Source organism: Chrysochloris asiatica, unplaced genomic scaffold (genome assembly GCF_000296735.1).
Source record: "Chrysochloris asiatica unplaced genomic scaffold, ChrAsi1.0 scaffold00168, whole genome shotgun sequence".
NCBI lineage: Eukaryota > Metazoa > Chordata > Mammalia > Afrosoricida > Chrysochloridae > Chrysochloris > Chrysochloris asiatica.
Window position 1 is genome coordinate 2765579 of NW_006408686.1, and position 20023 is coordinate 2785601.

Genomic DNA, 20023 nt, shown 5'->3' on the forward strand with positions numbered 1-20023 from the left:
TGAAAACTTACCAAACATCTTCTTCTCTCTGGATCTCAGTTTTCTCATATGTGAAATGGACGCATCTCTCCACCTCCTTGTTAGGAATTCAAGGAGAGGTTGCTTGTAAGAGGTCTGAACACAGTGCCAGGCACACAGTTGGAGCGAAAGAAGTGGGGGCTATTATTAGCCAATAATAATAGCATTAACTGATTTCAACCCATTATTATTAATAATAACAGCTATTGCTTTTATTGCACTTAGTACTGGTCTTCTTTTAGGCAATTTACAGGTGTTATGACATTAGTTCTCATAACAACCTCATTTTACAGATGAAAATACTGAGCACACTGAAGTCAACTAGTTGCCCAAGTTTCACCACTGGTAACCAAGACGCCCATGTACATTTGTGTGGGTTCTTGAGCTAGACCACATGGGTTTAGCTATGGCCTCTATCACCTCTTGGCTGTGTGATTTGGAGCAAGTTGTGAAACCCTTCTTGCTTTGATTTCCCCATCTGTACAATGGCTGTAATAAAAGTATCTCATAGGGATGTTGCGTGTAAAGGATGTGGAATCGTGCCCAGCACATAGGAAGCACCGAATAAATGTGTGTTGGCATTATTTCAGTTTATAGAGGTCTTTGAATACCAAAGAACGGAAGCCCTTTGCCCAAGGTCAGTGGCAGAACTGAGACCTGAACTTGCGAACTTGAGTCTGTCTGTCAACTCAGGTTGAAGGCCAGGTTCTGGCCATGATACATTTCAGGGTTCTGGGTTCAAGTCCCAGTTCTGACACTCTTCAATTCTCATTTTCCTTACCTGTGAAATGATGCTGATTCTTCCCTTCGTAGGACAGTTGTGAGAGACAAGAGCAGCTCATAGAAAGTGCATTGCTCACAGCAGGTGCTGAGTAAACGATGTGTACTGCCAAGTGGTTCCTGACTCATAGTGACTCTGACAACGTAAAATCTTCCCCCATAGGATTTTCTACACTCTAACCCTTATAGAATCAAGTTGCCAGGACTTTCCTCCCACGGAACAGCTGATGGGTTCCAAACAAATGATGACAGTCGTACTGTGTCTATCTTACAAGACTGTGGTGAGGATTCAATGAATTAATGCATGTCCAGTGTTCACAGCAGTCTCCGGTACATAGTAAACACCAGTACTTCATCATTTGGTTATCATTGTTATTACTATGATGAACTATCCGGAAGTCATCTTGGAAACCTTCTACTGTGTCTGCCTTCACATTTGGTCCATCAGTAATTCCTGCCATTTCTTCTTCCCGGTATATTTTGGGTTTTGGGATTTTTCCCCTTTTCACCATTTCTCCCATAAGTCAGGCTACCATGATCTCCAGCCAAAGACCACATACCTGTGAACAAGTTGGATTTTTTTTTTTTTAAAGCTTTTTATTGTGAATTCGGTGAAGGTTTACAGACTAGAGCATCAGTTTTACATTCCACAAACCACACACTTTGTTTTATCCAATGAGTGCAATCCACTCTATGTAACATCACTGAGCCCACTTCCTCCCTGTGGTTCTTATTTGCATTTCTCTGTCTTTCCCCACCCTTCTGAACTTTGACCTTGGGTAAATGCTGCCCTTTTGATCACAAATGGTTGCACATTCAGATGGTTTGCTACCTCACTAGTGTTACTGCTTCCTCTATGTTATTCTTGTTGTGTGCCTTCCAGAAGGATCTGACTCATAGCAACACTATATAGGGTTTCAGAGAACAACTGATGGGTTTGCCTACCTTTCAGCGTAATGGTTACGAATCAGGCTGCGAACTGCAAGGTCAGCAGTTCGAAACTACCAGCTGTTCTGCGGGAGAAAGATGAGGCTTTCTGCTCCCGTAAAGATTTACAGCCTCGGAAACCCTGTACAGGGTCGCTATGAGTCGGAACCGACTCCACGGCACATAACTACCACCACCACTACCACCTTTCTAGTGCTTGTCCCAGTAAGTTGGGTTCAATGTTCACTGTGATGTGGAAGAATGCACATCGTAGGGCAAGCATGGGGCATCTTAGTAAGAGAGTGCTTGAAAGAACTTACAGGAAATGGGCTGTGTTTGGTGATTTGTGGGAAGGTTCAAGGAAACAGGGCTTTCTTCTGGATTAGATAGTGTCAGAAGGTACAGGCAATTCTATGATTAGAATTGTCATCAAGTTTATCTATGAGGTAGGAGGAGTGAAGCAAGGCACCAGCTGTCACTTACATCTTTGTTGTTGTTGTTAAGTGCCGTCAAGTCAGTTTCGACTCACAGTGGCCCTGCACAGGGTTTCTAAGGCTATAAATCTTTGTGGGAACAGAATACCTCACCTTTCTCCCACAGAGCGACTGGTGGGCTTGAACTGTCGACTTTGAGGTCCACAGTCCAGTGCTTCTGCTACAAAGCCACCACGTGCCTATCACTTGTATTATTATAATGTATGATATTAACACATTAAGACATTAACCAGGATCTAGGGGATGCTTAGTCAGTTGTGTGGTTTGCACAATGCTCTGTTTGTTTCTGTGTTCAGACATGATCGTGGTGTGGTCCTGATTTTGTCTTGAGCCATCAGGACACAGAATGGCCTTGTCTGATGTCTGTGTGCTATGAGGTTGTTTATGCTCAGCAGGAGAACCCCAGGGCCTTGCTGTGAGTGCCAGGCAGGCTCCTGGCCATCAGGGTTGTTTGTGTTTCTGACCTGGAACACTACCAGCTTTCTCGTTCACACCCTCTCCAGTCCTCTTCCTTTTTGATACAGAATTCACAGTGCCCTTGTTTTTTATTAAAGAATAACACACATTCAGTGAAGGGCATAGGAATGCAGCTCGGTGATTCCTTACCTAGTTGTTAATTGCTGTCGACTCAATTCCAACTCATGGGAATGCCGTGTGTGCAGAGAACTGCTCCACGGGGTTTTCAAGGCTGTGACCTTTGGGAAACATTGCCAGGCTTATCTTCTGAGGCACATTTGGGGGATTCGAACCAATAACTTTTCTGCTAGCTGAACTGTTTGCACCACCCAGCCACTCTGCTACATAATGTATACATGCAAGACCACTCCCCAGATATAGGTAGTGGGGGGTCTCTCCCGATTGCTCCTTCTGGGTAATGCTCTCCAAAGGAATCCACTGATCTAATTTCTATCAGGTTCATTTTTATTATTTTCTTTTCTTTAAAAGTTATTGTAAAAAATATACATATAACACACCACTTGCCAATTCAACATTGTTTTACACTTACAATTGAGTGTGTAAAATTGCATTAACCAATTCCATTCACCATGTTGTTAGCTTAGTTCGGATGGTTCTAGACCTTTCATGGAAATGGAATGGACACAATATATTCTGTTTCAGCATAATGTTTTTGAGATTTCTGTGTTGTTGCATACTGAGTAGTTGATCTTTTTCAATGCTATGTCGTCCTAGTGTGGCACTGGATTGCTAACCTCAAGGTCAGTGATTCAAACCCATCAGCCACTTCTTGGAAACTCTGTGCAGGGACACTGTGAGTTGGAACCAGCTTGATGGCACTTTTCAACAACATCTCACTGGGCTCATGAACCAGCCTTTATTTTTTTCATTCACTGCTCGGTGGATTTTGCATTATTTCCCAGAATGGTTATATTAAAAAGCAAGTCTTATCACATCTTCCAACAGATGTTCCCATTGCTACCCTATATAGGGTTTCTGAGACTGTAAACCTTCACAGGAGCAGATGGCCTCATCTTTGTCCCTTGGAGTGGCTGGGGGGTTGAAACCCATGACCTTGCAGTTAGCAGCTAGCACTTAACCCACAGTGCCACCGGAGTGCCTTAGCATCTTGAAGCTCCTTCACTTCTTTCAGACTAAATCCCAATTTCTTCTCAGGACCTTAAAGGCCCTGACTATCTGGCCCCTGCCTGCCTCTCTGCTTCAGTTTCCATCCCTGTTTCCTTTGTCTTTTGAACTCCAGACACACTGGTCTCCCGTTTTGATTTGAATAGTCAGTGGTGGGTCAGTTGAGAAGAGGAAGACCCCCCAATGAGATGGATTGGCACAATGGCAGCAACAGTGGGCTCCCACACAATTGTGAGGATGGCACAGACTCCAGGTAGCTTTTCTTCTGGTGTGCAGAGGGTTGGAACCGACTTGATGACCCAGAACAATAAACAACAACAACTTCTCCACATCTTTAGGCATGCTACCACACCCACCTGATGTTTTTTGTCACCAGTACCCCCCTGCCCTACCTGCTTTGCTTGGTCTTTGAGGTCTCTATTCAAATCCCAAAGGAGCTCTGGTAGCATAGTGGTTATGAATCGGACTGCTAACCTCAAGGTCAGCAGTTCGAAACTACCAGCCGTTTCACGGGAGAAAGATGAGGCTTTAGGCTCCTGTAAAGATTTATAGCTTCGGAAACCCTGTAAAGGGTCACTATGAGTGGGAACTGACTCGATGACACACCACCACCACTAAAGCCCCCCAGGCACAGGGAAGCCTAACAGAGCAGCCCCTTCCTGTAGATTTCACCCCTGCTTGTAGCTGTCTACACTTCTTCCCTCATTGTCCTACTCTCAACGGTAAATAACAATGTGTACGGTTATTTGTTAATATCGTCTCCCCATTAGACTGAGCTCTGAGTCCGCAAGACTGGCTTCTGTCTTAACTCTCCCAGGCCAAAATCCTGTGCACGCTGCAGACAGATGCTCATTAAGAATTTAGAATGGTTGAATCCCACCCCCAAATTCAGATTTCCTTTTTCTCCCTAGAACTTTCAGGAAAATAGGACTACCACCCAATTCTTCCTTGGCAAGTACATGGGGCAGGGGCGGCTCTCCCAGTGGGTGACGCACCGACAAGTGAGGGCCCCGCCTCGCAGCGGACGCTGACTTGGTCTGGTTGGGTAAGACCAAGGTTGCCTGGGGGGTGGTTACTCATCCCTAGCTCAGGTAAGAGGGCCCAGGTTGGGAGGCGGCACACGCAGGGGGGACGCTGAGGGAGCAGGACGGAGCCATGGACCCTGCCAGGAAACCAAGTATCTCAGCGGTGATGCGGACAGCTGGTTGGCTCCTGCTGCTTCCATTATTGCTTCTGGAAGGTGGGTCTGCTGCCGGGAGCGGTGAGTGGGTAGATCTAGGGAAGAGACTTCCCGGATCCCACACATCGATGGCTGTGGGAGAAATTTTTCCATCCTGAGCAGAGGGGGCTGTGAAAAGAATAAAAGTTGTGAGAAGAATCCCACCGGTGTCCCATGGGCTGAGAATTTTCCCATAGAGGAAAATTCTATCTTGAGCAGAGGGGACAGTGAGAAGGACCCCCTAACCTGGTCTGGGGGGGGGCTGTGGGGAGAGGCTCCCATCATGGGCAGAGGCTCCCATCATGGGCAGAGAGGGTCCCTCAGTATGGGAAGAGACCGTGAGAAAAATTCTCCCATCTTGAGCAGAGGGGTCGATGGGAAGGGTCCCCAATCATTAACAGAGAGGATGTGTGAAGGGACCCTTCATTCTGAGCCGAATGAAAAGTTCTCCCATTCTGAGCCGAAAGTCAAGGGCTGAAAATCCCCTATGACTGAGTTGTCTCCAGTGGCAGGGATCGCCCACAGGGGCTATGGGAGGGGAGTTTTCACTCTAGACACAGGGGGCTTGAAGGAAAAAGGACTCAGCGAATTCCGGGCTCCGAGGTTTTTGGGAAGACTGTCTTTCCCTCCTCCTGCCCCGGAAAAGTTTGTGTAGTGATGGACGGTCTCATCTTGGGGACAAAGGGCGTGGGAAGCAGCGTTTTCCCTTTGGGGGAGGAGGCTTCCGCAGAGGTGGTTCAGTTCTACCCGGCCCCCCACCTCCAGGAGCGAAGGCCTTGGAATGCTACAGCTGCGTGCAGAAAGCAGATGATGGGTGCTCTCCGCACAAGATGAAGACCGTGAAGTGCGCGCCGGGCGTGGATGTGTGCACAGAGGCCGTGGGGGCGGTGGAGACCAGTAAGTGGGGACCCCGGGTCCAGGCACAAGATTCAGGACCCTCCAGCCGGGCCCCCGCATCTTCCCTTGTAGCCCCGCCCCTCTGCACCTGGTCACACCTTTCCAGCGCCCCCGTCCTTCAGGCCCGCCTGGGCTCTTCAACTGAGCTGCACCCCTCACTTTAGGCCTGTCCTTCCTCAGGCTTAGGGTGGTGCGAGTCTGACAGTTGCCAACTGGGTAGGGTCTTACAACCGCGTCCACCCTTCTGGACCTTCGCCCTTTTTGTGGGTACACTCTAGTCATTTCTGCTCTACCACGGACACTTCCTTGCTCCCTTCTGTCCCTGCTGGAATTCTCCCCTACCCAACTCAGGTGATGGAGGGCCCCTCTCAGAATTCTACTGGGTTTCCCCAGTCTGAGGCCCAGCCCTTCTGTGGAAGCCCCTCCCCTTTAGAGTAGGCGCATGATGCTTCCCATTCTAAGGCCTTCTTCCCTAGAAGCTCCATCCCTCTCCGATCCTGTGTGTGTGTCTCGATTCCTTCTGATAAGGCTGTCTGCTGCCTCACCCTCTTTGGCCATACCCAATTCTAGTTCCCCGCGTGGCCTTTCCCCCTTCAATTGTCCCTGTCAGTTTGTCTAATCCTTTGGACCCAGTTTATGGATTCCACATCTCCATGCCCCCAACCCTTCCATCCTTCTTCAGTCTGCCATTCTTCCCTCTCCGATTTTTCTTGAGACCCTAGTCCTCTGATCTTGAGTTGTCTAGTCTGTTAGTTATCAAGCCGATTCCTCTCTTGGCGACCCCAGGTGAGCAGAGTAAATTTGCTCCATAGGATTTTCAAGGTTATGGGCTTTCGGACGAAGATCGCCAGGCTAATCTTTCGAGGCGCCTCTGGGTGGGTTTATAACCACCAACCTTACGGCTAATAGTCTAAGGGCTTAACCGTTTGCCCCACCCAGGTATCATTCTATTCGAGGCCCCGCCCCTTTGAAGCCTCGCTCTCCTCTGACCCCGCCCCTTCTCCGCAGTCCACGGGCAGTTCTCGGTGGCAGTGCGGGGATGTGGTTCGGGACTCCCCGGCAAGAATGACCGCGGACTGGATCTTCACGGACTTCTGGCCTTCATCCAGTTGCAGCAATGCTCCCAGGATCGCTGCAACACCAAGCTTAACCTCACCTCGCGAGCTCTCAACCCCGCAGGTGATTGGGGTCATAGGCCCAGCAGCAGGACTACAGTGAGGCTAAGTAACCACACTGTGATTGCTGGAGGGAGAACTGGATGCTGACCGGTCGGGGCCACACTCTAGGATGGAGCTTCCGAGATAGCTGGCGGGACTTTGTTGGTGTAGTTTAGACGAGATTGGACGTCAGGGGCCGCGCTATGGGCATAGGGGCGTGTCTTATTGGATGGGCGTGGCCGAGGCGTGGCTAGAAATCTAAGTTAGAAATCCATTGAAGGGTGGAGACCTGGGCTGGAGTGGCCAGGACCTCTGATAGATTCTCCAGCCCTAGCGACCCCTTCCTTTTCTTGCAGGCAATGAGAGTGCTAACGAGTCCAACGGCGCGGAGTGCTACAGCTGCGTGGGGCTGAGCCGCGAGGCGTGCCAGGGTTCGGCACCACCCGTTGTAAAGTGCTACAATGCCAGCGACAACTATTACAAGGGCTGTTTTGATGGTAACGTCACTTTGACGGCAGGTGAGCGGTTCCCGGAGCACATAGGAGTTGTGGCAGGCTTTCTGAAGCATTGTGGGCGATGCAGCCTTTTACTCAAAGGATTCCGCCACCTCCAGTGCATTGTGAGAAACCGTAGTCCTAAATTCTTGCTTAGAGCATCATGTCCCTAATACAACGTGGTGATGGAGATATTTTTGTTCTAGCGTTGTTTGAGGAAATACGCTTTCATAGAGAGCTGACAGGTGCAGAATGGGATGGCTAGCTATGAGAAGTGTAGTTAAGTCTCTAAGCTCTTGTCCGGGTGCTGCGGGTAGTAAGTGTTCTGACCCCTTAAACTCAAGGAGTCAAGGCTCGCTCGTGTCCCGGAGAATTGGGAGAGACATAGCTCAGCTTTCCTAGCCTCTGCCTCAGGGAACCATGGGAGATGGACCATCGCTGCACGATGGGAGAGGTATTCTGACTCTTAGACTAAATTTTGACAGTCAGGGAGAGGACAACCAAGAGGACAGGGCAGGGCGTAGGGGGATGCTTGTTTCTGCTCTTTGTGCCAGAGATGCTCAATTGCTGTCCAAACTTTTGTTCCAAGGCATTGTGGGACTTGTAGTTCAGCGAGTACAATTTTCCTCTCAAAGTACTATGGGAAATGTGAATTGCCACATGCAAAGACTGTGAGTGGGACAGGGTTTCTCAAAGTGAGATCTGAGTTGAGACTTTTCGGATTAAGGGATGTAGAGCCCTTCTGTTCCTTTTTTTAGGGGGGATTCTCTGCTCCCCATCTTACTCGTGGTGGTGGTGTGCCGTGGAGTCGGTTCCGTCTTCTAGAGACCCTGTATAGGGTTTCTGAGTCTGTAAATCTTTATGGAAAGATTATGGAAAGCCTCATCTTTCTACCACCGAACCGCTGGTAGTTTCAAATTGCTGATCTTGAGGTTAGCAGTCCGACTCGTAACCACTGCGATACCATTTTACTCCTGTTAAGTGCCGTGGAGTTGGTTCGCACCCATAGAAACCCTGTATAAGGTCTCCAAGGAGCGGCTGGTGAGTTTGAACCACCGACCTTGGGGCTCAAATCGACTTTTCAGCCCAGCGCATTAGCCCATAGCATCACACCCGGACGCTATCTTACTCCTGTTGTTGTGAAGTGCGGTTGAGTCAGTCTGACTCATAGTGACCCTGTATAGGGTTTCCAAGGAGCGGCTGGTGAGCTTGAACCGCCAACTTTGTAGCTCAAGCTGACTTTGCAGTTCAGCGCATTAACCCACAACGCCACACCAGGACTCCTAATGATCCCAAATTTCATTTTGTCTGTATCCTTCCCACCATTGACCAATTGTGTCTCCCTTTGCAGCCAATGTGACTGTATCCTTGCCCGTCCGAGGCTGCGTCAAGGACGAGCTCTGCACCCGTGATGGGGTGACAGGCCCAGGGTTTGTGCTCAGCGGTTCATGCTGCCAGGGGTCCCGCTGTAACTCCGATCTCCGCAACAAGACCTACTTTGCCTCTCGAATCCCTCCCCTTGTCCTGCTGCCCCCTCCTCAGCCCACCACTCCAGCCCTGACCACCTCTATCACTACGACCACCCCCGCCCCCACCACCCCCGCTGCTACTACCAAACCCAGCCCAGCGACGACGACAGCCAGCCAGATTTCTCTTGAGGAAGCAGAACCGGAGGCCTCCCAGGAAAAGGGGCCCCGTGTGGTTGGAGGTGCTGCTGGTCACCAGGACCGCAGTAATGTGGGGCAACACCCCTCAAAAGGTGGAGTCCAGGACCCCTCTAATGGCTCTGAGGCTCCATTGGTTGCATTGGCAACTCTACTGCTGGCTGTGGCTACTGGCACCCTACTGTGAGTTTCCCCACCTAAGGACCTCTGCCTTACCTTACTACTCTGGCCCTGGGCACCCACTTCCCCCACCCCGCAGTGGACTGGGCTGGCCCAGCCCCTATTCTGCTAATCTCTCAGGACCCTCAGTTCCCGCTGTGCTGGTTTGCAGCGTTGGGAATTAAAGTCACTGTTGTATATAACCTGCCAGGGTCTTCTAGACTTTTAGGGTATTTTGACTGAAACTTGCACCTCTTTGCCCTTCCTTCATCCCCTCTTGGTGCCGGGAGGAGGGTGAGAGAAATCAAAACTGTTGCTGGAAAAGGGGACAAACAATGATAAGTTGTCGATGTGCCGGGTGGAAGGGGAGAAATCATGGTTCCACCTCCCGGTCACTGCTACCCCCTGACCCTCCATCTTTGTGGGAATCGCTTCCCAGTCTGTCTCCCTTAATAGACTGTAAGCCCCTCAAGGGCAGGGACTGTGCCTTATGGCTCTGTGTTGCCAGTTTCTGGTACTTGAAGGACTCAATAAAAAGTTACTTTGTATAGGAGTCATTTCATCTCGTTTCTCCTGGTAATATCTAGAAGCTGAGCTGCCTTGGGAATGCCAAAGCTTTTACTAGAGAAGTTGAGCTCTAGAGCCACAGCCCAGGGGAAGAGTTGAAATTTGAATTCCCTTCATTTCCTGGGAACTAGCTAAGTTGTAAGGAGCCCTGGTGAAACAGTACTTAGCTGCTCACTGAAAGGATAATAGTTTGAACCCATCCACTGCTGTGCAGGAGAAAAGACCTGGTGATGTGTTCTCATTAATACAGTTGTTATTATACATGTCACTGAGTCACTTCTGATTGTAGTGCTCTAGGATAAGCACTGAACCTCAAGGTTGCTGGTTCAAACTCACCAGTCACTCCTTAGAAACCCTATATGGGGTAGGTATGACTTGGAACCAACTCGATGGCACTTAACAAAAAACAAAACAAAATGCATAACAGAATGAAACCTTGCCCAGTCCTGCACCATCCTCACGGTTGGTATGTTTGAGCCCATTGTTGCTGCCACTGGGTCAATCCATCTTGTTGAGGATTTCCCTCTTTTTTCACTGACCCTCCATGTTACCAAGCATGATGTCCTTCTCCAGGGACTGATCCCCCTTGACCAAAGTGTGAGAGCCAGACTCTTGTCATCTTCCCTTCTAAGGGACAGTCTAGTGTACTTCTTCTAAGACAGATTTATTTGTTCTTCTGGCAGATCAAGGTACTTTCAATATTCTTCGTCAACACCCTAGGAAATCCTATGGAGCATTTCTGCTCTACTTCAAAAGGTCATTATGAGTTGGAATCAACTCTATAGCATTCAAGACCAACAACAGCTTATGGATGATCCCACTGGTGAGGGGGAGACTGGCCAAACCATTAAACAACATTAGTGGTGAATTTTTTTTTAAAGCAACACTAGGAGCTGAGAGTGAAATGTCCAGCTGATATGAAGTTGGGGAAGATGTGCAAGAACTCCCAAGCTTACAGATAGTACCCATTTCACCTACCTTTGATCGCTTGATGACCAGAGCTTGACTAGAGGAAGATAAAGAAATTTGATACAGGAAGCAAGTGTAAATTGCTACAATTTGATGAACTTGACTTATGCTTATGGATGTAGTAGTAGCTCAAAACACCAAGCGAGAGGGAAGGAGTCTTCACTTCAAAGCTCAAGCCTATCACCTTAGTATACAGGATTTATAGGGACAGGCAACTTAGATATTGGCTACCTAAAAGGCACAAAGTGGCTGGCTTGCAAGTTTCAAGAGGGAATTTAGTTTCAGAGTGTGTGGGGGATGGTAGAGTCCCCACTGACTAGTTGTCATCTTGTCTAGATGGGTCTGGTGAAAGGAGATGGGGACAGGATGCTTTTGATTCAATAGTGAGTAATTGCTATCATGACTAGTTGAGATTTTCACAACTGTAAAGGTAGAAGTTTTGTAACACAAAGCGGGGAGTAGTTAATCTTATATTCCAGGAACAGAGGACACTAGGACCAAGAGAGAAGAGCATGAGCAGAATGTGGGACCCTAATCAGAGAAGTAGCAACACCAGAGATGTAGGCAGAGGTGATGGCATGGAGACAGAGCAACTGAGGACTCTAGACTCATGGAAAGAGAAAAGCTGTGTGCTGGTGCCCAGGAGGCTGGCTTGAAGAATGTACCTTTTGGTGTTTTAAGAGATTATATATTCCTGAGTGTTTCTGTGTACATCAAAAAGAAAACAAAAACAAAACTCAACAACAGAGGGGATAGAAGCAAATACTATTAAATGATGATACATGTAATCATTGCAATGAGAGAAAATCTGATAGGATGAGTACAAAACTGATGTTTTACCATGTAAACTATCACTCAATTCACAATAAAAATTTAAAAAAGAAGAGAAAAGAGAGGCAATCTTACTCACATTTTACAGAAGGGGTAAAATTTTACAGAATCTCAGAAAGAGTAAATGATCACCCAAATTCACATCACTAGAATATTTCTCCCATAGGATTTACTAAAGTGTTACTGAGTTCAATTTACTAATCTTATCATTTTAGCACTACATATTGCATCTATTTATGTACATATTAAATGAAATGTCTTCATTTCATAATGAAAAAAAAAAGCAGTGCTAGGAACTAGAGGGAGTTCCTAGGTGGGGCAAAAGGTTGGAGATTTGTGTTCAACAAGAGGTGCCTTGGAAGAAATGCCTGGCTATCTACTTCAGAAAAAATTACCATTACAGGCCCTCTGGAGCACAGCTCTACTCGGACACACATGGAGTAGCCATGAGCAGACATGGCACCTGATAATTGGTAGAGAGAAAAAGGAAACTTTACCTGTGCCCTCCCCACATCTTCCCCACTTTACCATCCATCTGGTTTACTAAGAATCAGTCAGTAGGCTCACCCACTGCCCCTTGCTTTCCCAAAGGGGTTAAGGGTGCTGTTGTCCATCTTTGCTGCATATTGGGGGCCTGAGGTCTGAATCCCACCTTCATTTCCTTCCAAAAAGTTGGAGGCTTGGCTGTAGAGACCCAAGGTTGGAAAATCCTGTCTTGAGGGTGGGGAGTCTTTGTAGGCTTTGGAACAGCTTGATGGGAAAAGGATTCGATATAGGGAATAGTAAAATGTTAATAGTAATATTGCTAACATTATTAATAATGGGAAGTAAAATGAAGTAATGATAATAATAATAAAACAGCAGTAAATTATGATTGTTGTTGTTGTGAAGTGCTGTTGAATCAATTCTGATGCATAGCAACCCTGTATAGGATTTCCAAGGAGCAGCTGGTGGGTTTGAACCACTGACCTTGTAGTTCTCAGTCCAGTGCTGATCCTACAGTGCCACACCAGAATTCCATAAAGAATGATTATAGTAGCAAAATAGAGAATGAATGTGAAGGCATGAGCAACTTCTTTTATTAAGTTGGATACAGAAATGTCATATGACCCAGCAATCCCTTCTACTTGATCTATGTCCTAGAGAAATAATAAATAGACATATGTACACCCATGTTTATCACACTATTCACAATAACAAAAAGATGGAAATACCCTGTATGACCATCAGTGGAAGAGACAAACTATGGTACGTTCACACAATGGAATTCTACACAGTGTTCGAGAATAGTGATGAGTCTATGGAACAGCTCATAACATGGACAAACTTGGACAGCATTATGCCGAGTGAAATAAGTTAATCACAAAAGGACAGATATCATATGAGAATCACTGTTGGAAAAAGTCAAGAAAAGGTTTTTACTATAAAAGAAACATTCTTTGATGGTTACCAGAGGTGGGATGGGAAGGAAAGGTAAATTACTGGCTGGAGGGTGGCAAAAAACAAAAACAAAATTTGCATGAGTTTTTGAATGGAAAACCAACTTGTTCTGTAAACTTTCACCCAAATCATAATAAAAAGTATAACAACAACAATGATAAAATGAGCAGAAGCAGGAATGTAAATTGTTTTGTTGTTAAATGCCATCAATTTGGTTTCAACTCATAGTGACCCTATATAGGGTTTCTGAGGAGTGGTTACTGACCTTGTGATTAGCAGTCCAGTGCTTATCCCACAGAATACAGTCATTTTAGTTACAGGAATGTCAGTGATTAAGAAAGTCTACCAGGGGTCAGACCTGTATTAAGGATTTATGAATGAATCATCTCATCTAAATTTCCACATAAATTCCCTGGTGGAATGATGGGGGAAACTGAGGTTCAGAATGGTGAAGTAATTAATCTGGAGCAAGCAAAACATTTATTATGTGCCAATACTTTTTCAAATGCCTTACTTGTATTAACATGTTTAATCTACATAACAACTCTATGAAGTAAATACTAAACATTTGCATTTTATAAGATGAGGAAAACCAGGCCCAAAGAGGTTGAGAAACTTGCCCACATCACTCAGTAAAATGCAGTGAATTACTTACAGCTCTTAATTGTAATTAAATGACTGGGTGGGGCTATGCTAATGAATACTTGTTGCTTACCAAGGGGATTGGATACCTTGCTAATAATGTAAATAAGGTGCATGGGACCTTGAAGTGGTGGGGTCATGCAAATGAGGTGTATGGAACCCTAACATGGTTTTTTTTTGTCATCTGCTAGGTTTAAAGGAAATTGGAGATGAGTGGGGGATAGGGGGAGCTGGGATGGGGGTGTGAGGCTCTTGTTTTTAATTTTCTTCAGTTTCAACCCAAACTTGCAATGAGCTGTTCCACAGCCAGCCCCTGGCCTTATTTTGGCTGATGATTTTGAACTTTTCCACTATCTCTTCCCACAGATGTAGTCAATTTGATTCTTGTGAATTCCATCTGGTGAGGCCCATGTGTATAATCACCTTTTATGTGCTTTTAAAAAAGTATTTACAATGAGTAAGTCTTGCAAAATTCTGTCATGTGATCTCTAGCATCATGTCTATTGCCAAGACCATAGTTTTCAACTACTGATCCCTCCTTTTTGTTTCTAACCATTGCATTACAATCACCATAATAATCAATGCATCTTGATTGCATGTTTGATAAGTTTCAGACTAAAGAAGTTGATAGAATTCCATCATCACTAGCTTTAGTGGTTGGTGCATAAATTTGAATAATATGGTATTAACAGGTCTTCCTTATAGGCATCTGGATATTATCACAGACAGCACTGTACTGCAAGATAGATCTTGAAATGTTCTTTTTGATGATGAATGTGATGCCATTCCTCTTGAATTTGTTGTTCCCAGTATAGTAAACCGGGATATTTTTGTCTGATTAAAAATGGCCAATACTAGTCTATTTGAACTCAGTATTTCCTAGGATATCTATCTTTATGCATTCCATTTCATTTTTGACACCTACCAGTTTTCTTAGGTTCATACTTTGTGTATACCATGTTCCAATGATTAGATATTACAGCAGTTTCCCCTCACTTTGACTTGTGCCCTATCAACAAATGATAATATTGTTAGTTTCTAGTAACATTGATAGTTGACAATCTCCTTTGTTAGTTTCTAGTAACATTGATAGTTGACAATCTCCTTTAGACCTGATAACAAGGATCAAGAGTACCTCCTCAGCACACTGGGTTGATAGGGACAGGCTACTTAGACTTAGGCTGTCAAAATTGGGAGGATATAAAGGCATGAAGTGACTGGCTTATAAGTTTTCATGAAGGTGCTGAGTGTCCGAATGAGGGGAGTAAGATAGAAACCCCACTGAATAGTTTTCCTCTTGTCCAGATGGGTCTGGTGATGAGGGAGATAGGATTTTAAGATTCAATTGTATCAAGTCTAATGGTGATTGTCACAACTGTAAATGTAGACAAGGTGTAACTAAAAGAGGGGAGCAGTTAATCTGTCATGTCAGGAATGGAGGACCCTAGGACCCTTAAGAGGGAAGAACATGAGCAGAGTGAGGGATCCTAACCAGAAAGTGGTGACAACAGAGATGGTGGCAGAGGCGATGGCATAAAGAGACAGAGCAGCAGAAGACTATAGTCCTGTTGGAATTTTGGGCAGCTTCAATCATAAGCAAAGGTCCAGTTGATCAGGCTGTAGCACTTTACGCTAACTCCCTGTATCTAACTTGGTGCCCAGTCCCCATCTCCAGGATTCAGGGAGGAGCAAGGAGGAGCAGCATGAATGTCCAAGACCACCCCCATGGGCATCATTACCACACCCAATGTGAACAGAATGGAGTGGTGAGGGACCGGACCATGACCATCTCAGGTCCACCTGGAGAGAGCTAAGTTCTACAACGTTCAATAGACTCCTGTGAACCCGGGTGGAGACCTGGTTGGCCAGCAGTGTGACAAGATCTGGGGACTCGTGGACCCAGAGTCAGTGACATAGCCACAGAGGACTAGAGTAGAGAGTGAAGCGTCCAGTTGGTAAGAAGAGAGGGCATATGCACAAGAACACCCACACTTGCAGATAATACCCACATGACCTGGTTTCAATGACTAGATCAGAGCTCAACTAGAAGAAGAAAGAAGAGGGAAAAAAAGAGTAATCTAATACAATTTGATTAACTCGACATACACCTATGGATACAGTAGCTCAAAACAGGGAACAAATCTTTACAGCAAGGATCATTCCCACCCACTCCATACACAGAGTAGACAGAGATGGGCACCTTGGACATTGGCTACCCAAAGTGGGGAGGCTACAAATGCAAGAAGTGACTGGCTTACAAGCTTTCAAGAGAAAACCTAGATCCAGAGGGTGGGAAAGAAGGTAGAATCTCCACTGAGTAGTATCCAATCTGTCTAGGCAGGGCTAATGAAAGGAAATGCAGATAGGTCTTTTGTGATACAATAGTGAATAATTGTTATCAGGACTGATTGTGAGGGTTGGAAATGTAAAGGTAGACGTTTTATAGCAAGGAGGGGAGTGATTAACTTTGCAGTCTAGGAGCGGAGGTCCCTGGGACCATCAAGGGAGAACAGCAGAGAACGGGACCCTACCCAGAGAAGCAGTGATGTCTGAGATGGAGGCAGAGACGATGACGTGGAGAGATGGAGCAGCTGGAGACTTCAGATCCAGAGAGGGAGAGCAACTGTGTGCTGACAACTGGGAGCAGCCTTGCAGGGTACACCCTTTGCTTGTTGGATGATGCATGGAGGGGATTGTAACCATGGCACTGAAACAATATACAATAGGATGAATGTAAAGCTAATGTTCTTCCATGTAAACTATCACATAATTCACAATAAAACATAAAAAAAAAAAAAAAGGGGAGGATGGTGAGACTTTGTCTCACTTAATTTGGATATGTGATCAGAAAGGATGAGTTCCAGGAAAAGGATATCATGCTTGGTAACGTAGAGGGTCAGAGTAGAAGAGAAAGCCCCTCAAAGGTATGAATTGACACAGTGGTTGCAGCAATGGCTCAAACATAGCCAGGAATGGGAGGCTGGCCCGTGACTAGTCAGCGCTTCCTTCTGTGACACTTAACAGAAGGGACTCAACTGCGCCTAACAACATCCATACGATGAGAGCAAAGGGTCCGCAGTGATTTTAAAGCACAGATGAGAAGGTTGGGCGGCAGGGAGTTTAATTAGTTACAGAAGTCAAACAACTAGAACTGACATGAGAACACCATGTGACTGATTGTACCCAACGTCACTGAGTGTTATGTTTAGAAACTGTGGAGTGGGAGCAGATTTTGCTGTGCATATTTTCACCAAAAATAAAATTAAATACTGAAAAAAAAAAAGTGCTTTCTACAGCTACAGACAAGTTGAATATCCAATTGCCCTCCACTTGTTTATTGTTTACAGAGCACATTCTCAGTTTTACATTCGTCAAAAATAGTCTGTTTCACAGCCATTGTCTATTTTTTCATTGTCCATAATTATTACTATAATGATTAAAAAAAATTTTTTTTTTCAGGCAACTGTGTTAAATTACTGTACATATCTGGGGTGGGGTAGACTTGTGGTAAGGAGAGGTAAAGTCCTGGCCATCTCGGGTAGTGAAGACCTTGATCTTGGAGGTGGGAGAAAGAAATACTCCATCTCCAAGTCAGACACCTAATTAAATGACTTCCCTTCAACAAATGATGACCGCTAACCCTTTCTCATCTAGGGTGCTGGGGGCAAGGACAGGGAGCATCGAATCCATGATGTGCTTTATAAGGAAAAGCCCAACAAGAAGTGATTGCTGGCACCTTGGGCATCTCCTGCTCCGGATCCAAAGGGTTTGACCCTGGGCCAGACCACTCTCACTGGGGGGAGAAGATGGCCTGGTACTCAGGCCGACACCAGGGCATCCACCTCAGCAAGACCAAAGGACAGAGTGTGAAAGAAAGGGTCAGGAATGGCTTAGCTGGGGCTCAGGAGGCCTCGAGGACAAGGATGCATCTCTAGGGAGTTACTGCCCACCTCCTCTCTAACCCAACTCCCTAAGAGGAGGGACACCTCGGCCCTAGGTGGGATCCTGAAAGAGGAAACAGGTGCATTTGGGTGCCTGGTCTTGGAACGCAGACAGGCGCTCCCTTTGAGGATCAGAGCAAGGAACCATAGTCCTAACTGACCTTGCCAAGGGATGTACCCAGGGTACCCCAAAGCTGAGATCCTCAACTTAAGAATTCCATCCATGAAACTAAACATTTACAGGATGTGTACATGTGAAGGGGAGGGTAGCAGGGGGCACTGCTGTACCTACCACCTGCCGGGGATTCAGGGCATGCAGGGGACCCTATGCCTGGCATGTGGGCCCAGACCAGAAAGGGTTAAAGGCACTGGCTCCCCTTTCCCCCCATTCTCCCAACATATCATGGACACTAGAAGGTTTTATGATGAATAGCATGGGAGCCATCCTCTTCATATTCTTTTTTGGATACCCACATCTTCTTAAAAGTGTCCAGCAAGACCAAGATGGAGCCACGGATCCATGTGAAGTACCACCGTGGCTGAGGAGCTGAGATCTTGATTTTAACGTCCTTTGGAGCAAGTTTCTTCACTTCACTTAGTAATCGGTCACCAAAGCCTTTGAAAAGCGTTGAACCATGTGAGAGCACAATGTTGGCGAAGACCTCCAGCGGAGGTCCACGTCAGACTTATGGATGGCAAAGGCCAGCACCTTGTGAATCCCTTCGCTCGTATCCCCTACCAGATCTGTCTGGAACAACAGCTCCGGGGCCCGGAATCGGGCTGGCCCCACATCAAGCATACTGCCATCCCACAGGGTGTATGTACTGCACCTTTTGGTCTCCAGAGCCTCATCCTTCTGCGGGTTGATGGACAGGTAGTGGGCTCGCTCTTCGATGGTCTGGACCACCTCAAACTCAGCTGAGCTGTGAAAGTTGACACCTTCTTTGCGCAGCAGCAGCCGGAGATACCGTGAGACATCGCGGTTGGCAATGTCCGGTTGGCAATGTCCACCGGCATGATGGAGTGTGGCATGGCAAAGCCTTCGTATATGGGGACTGCGTGAGTGACACCATCCCCCAAGTCTACGACCCGTGGTGTACAGGCTGAGCATGGCTTGCATGGAGATGAACAGGGCTGGCAATATTGAAGGTCTGGAAGAACACCTCTGCTGCCTTCTCCAGGTTCTTACTTGGATTGAGTGGAGCCTCTGTTAGAAAACGGGATGCTCCTCGGAGAAGGTCTGCAGCTGATCCTTGGAGTAGACGTACTGCCAGATGCGCTCCGTGTCATTCCAGTCTTGCACCACGCCATGCTCCATGTCAGCTCTCGGCTTTTGGTCCAATGAAGAGGTCCCCTTCCAAGGCTCCAGCCATCACACGCATGTACTTAGGGCACCCGACACAATTCGAGAAACAGTATTTGGGAATCTGGTCTCCGGCAAAGCCAGCCTTGATCACTCCTGAGCCGTTGTGGATCACTACGGGTTGGTTGGCGATGATGTCATAGGACTCCATGGCTGGGACTGGCCGGCCCCGCCCAGCAGGCACGCTGCAGGAATGGTGGAGGGTGGGGGGGGGGGGGGGAGGGCGCGAACAGGGACCCTGGGCGGCTCCTGATCCCATTGTCTCTTTAAACATCACTTCTGCTACATTCGTTCATCGGCCTCTGGGACTCCAGTTACTCATAAATTAGACCTTTTGGGACTCCAACCACACATAAGTTAGACCTTTTCATCTCATCCCAAAGTTTTTTCATGCCTTTTTTTTCTGTAGTTTTTATCCCTTTGTCTCTATGTGCTTCAGTTTAGATATTTTCTATTGACCTAATTTCCTTTTTTAATTTTTGCCATGGGCTGCCAAAAGAACCAATAGATCCATTTTGGAAGAAGTGCAGCCAGAGTGCTCCTTAGAGGCCAAGATGGCCAAACTTCGTTTCTCATACTTCCGACATATTGTAAGGAGGAACTTGTGTCTGGTTCATGTTTGCTAAGATGGAGGGTCAGAGAAAAAGAGGAAGACCCCCCAAAGAGATGGATTGATCAAGTGGCAGCATCCATGGACTCAAGTGTGGCAACAGTAGTGAGGTTGGCCCAGGATCGGGCAGTGTTTCATTCTGCTGTGCATAAGGTTGCTATGGGTTGGTACCGACTCAATGGCACCTAACAACAACAACAACAGTTTCCTTTTTTACTGAGTAATTCTGTCTTTGGCTATATCTAATTT

General features: G+C 46.6%; 1 protein-coding gene and 1 pseudogene across 1 annotated transcript; one reads left to right on the forward strand and one right to left on the reverse strand.

The window, feature by feature from the left end:
- Positions 1 to 4976: 4976 nt before the first annotated feature.
- On the forward strand, positions 4977 to 9439 carry LYPD3 (LY6/PLAUR domain containing 3). Its single transcript, XM_006871365.1, has 5 exons — positions 4977 to 5061; positions 5806 to 5937; positions 6946 to 7116; positions 7451 to 7612; positions 8940 to 9439. Exons 1-5 carry the CDS (start codon positions 4977 to 4979, stop codon positions 9437 to 9439), a joined length of 1050 nt encoding a protein of 349 aa, XP_006871427.1.
- An 8772-nt stretch (positions 9440 to 18211) lies between these two features.
- On the reverse strand, positions 18212 to 19315 carry LOC102820563 (annotated as a pseudogene).
- Between the last annotated feature and the right edge of the window lie 708 nt (positions 19316 to 20023).